The sequence below is a fragment of the Nanorana parkeri genome, unplaced genomic scaffold (genome assembly GCF_000935625.1).
Source record: "Nanorana parkeri isolate BGI_ZX_2015 unplaced genomic scaffold, ASM93562v1 scaffold1124, whole genome shotgun sequence".
In the NCBI taxonomy this organism is placed as follows: domain Eukaryota; kingdom Metazoa; phylum Chordata; class Amphibia; order Anura; family Dicroglossidae; genus Nanorana; species Nanorana parkeri.
Window position 1 is genome coordinate 88,657 of NW_017307392.1, and position 1,960 is coordinate 90,616.

The 1,960-nt window shown below is 40.4% G+C and overlaps 1 protein-coding gene across 1 annotated transcript in view; it reads right to left on the bottom strand.

Annotated features, from left to right (window-relative positions):
• Window positions 1-247, bottom strand: part of LOC108796485 (glutamate receptor ionotropic, NMDA 2B-like) — a 72,006-nt gene extending 71,759 nt beyond the window's left edge. The window contains exon 1 of the mRNA XM_018567972.1: window positions 237-247. Coding sequence (XP_018423474.1) covers window positions 237-247 — 11 coding nt within the window. The remainder of the gene's footprint in view (window positions 1-236) is intronic.
• Between the last annotated feature and the right edge of the window lie 1,713 nt (window positions 248-1,960).

Genomic DNA, 1,960 nt, shown 5'->3' on the forward strand with positions numbered 1-1,960 from the left:
AAACGGTTGCCCCTAACTTTTATAGTATGAAACTGAAAACCACATAAACTCTTTACCACTAGGACTTTGCCACTGTCACTGATGAAAAAAAATATTGAATGACAATGATCAAAAACTATCAATAACATCATTTAGCCCAAAACATCCGCAGCAGTATTTTCTGTAGCCAGTACAAATCATAATTTACATGGAAAGAGCTCTCTTTTGTCGTATGCCTCCTCACTTCTATCACTGACCTTTTTCCCATGGTGCCGCAATATACTTTTGATCTGCTTTACATGGCAACATACTCTGCTCTGTACTGTTTCTCATCTGCATTGCTTTTTTTCTGCACTTTCTACTACCTGCTGTGGTAGCAGTGTGGGGTCCAGGTTTTCCCCCAGGTTTGGGAGAAATCTGAAAAAGCAAATGCTGCAATTTCTTGCATTCACTGGCACCAGTAACAGCGAGTCCTACAGCAAACACAGGAAGATGGTTAGGCCTGCTAGCGAGAGTATTGAAAAACTTACTTTAGCGCATGGGGGCGTGTCTGAGCGGACGTCTAGAGACGCCCGCTCAGATCGAGAGAGCTCCTGGCCGGCCGTTTTTTTACTACGGCCGGCCCGGAGGTAGTTAAAGAAACATTACCATCAATTAACAATTTCAAGCTACTTACTTTAATACAATGTTTGGGATTAACAGTTACTGATGCTGCTGTTTGTAGAACTTTGTTGGTATCGGTACTATATTTTTTCATAGGAACTAATATCTAGATTACTATTGGCTATTGCAATTTGCAATAGCCAATATCAGGCTAGCTATTGCACCCGCCCACTGCTGCTGTCAGTCAGCAGCGGTGGACCTGAAGTTCTCCATCAGGTGCAGCTCTGCTGACTGACAGCAGCAGAGGGCGGGTACAATATCCAGCAACACATATTTTGTTGACTTTATCTCTAGCGCTGTGTTCCAAGTACTCTACCCTTTGTTTTTAGCATGCTGTCGTATGCACACTATAACAACTAATGATGCTGTGCAACTGACAGCATCATTACAACCAAGTGCACATGCACGGGAGTTATATCAGTGGGGTCCAGCCAATCAAGTGGCCAAACATTTAAACCCAGAGCAGAACCGAGCTGATGATGGAAGCGCCGAAGAGGGAGGAGCGCTATGCAGGAGGGGGTTGGTTTAGCAGGTATGCTATGCATACTAGAACATTATTGCTAAAAGCTCCTTGGGGAACTTTTTTATATTAAAAGGGTATACTTCCAGTTTAAGCAAGCTTTCTTCTCCATCACAATGGAGTTTGGTGGCACAAACAGGTAACATTAAATGTTTTCTTTGCAGTGACATCTTCTTTCCTTTTTTACATTCTTTTTCAAATAGCGACAGAGTCACTTCAAGGATGTTTGCTTAAAATACAGGTTTGTAGGTTTGTCATAATCACATCTTAAAAATGACCAGAGTTAGAAGGTATAAAAATATTTTTTTAAGCCGCCATTCTTTAGTGGTTAAATTCAACACTTAGATGTAATTTCATACTTTCAAGTATTGATTTGCAGCATCTGTTCCCTCTGAAAACACAGATAAGTCGCATCCAGTTGTAAAATGGCTCCCTTGTGGCTGTTTTCATTAGTTCCAGTTGTATGTATGAGTGCAGTGGGAGAATCTCCTCACCTAAAAAAACCCTACATGGTATAATCTGCTGTTTAGTTAGTTGTACTGTAGGAGTGTCCATGCACAAAACAGCAGGTCAGCAGTATCAAAGCATCATCACAGTTTACTACTAATGTTTTGTTTTTTTAAAGCCATAACCTGCTTATTAGCTGTGATGCATACAGTTTACACAAACATATATTTTATGTAAAATGTATATGAACAAAAAAAGAAGATGTGAAAAGCTGATGCCTGGGCAGTACCTAAAGATTTCCATTCACATATGTGAGAAAGAAAACATTGCTATTTGACCATTTTGGAATCT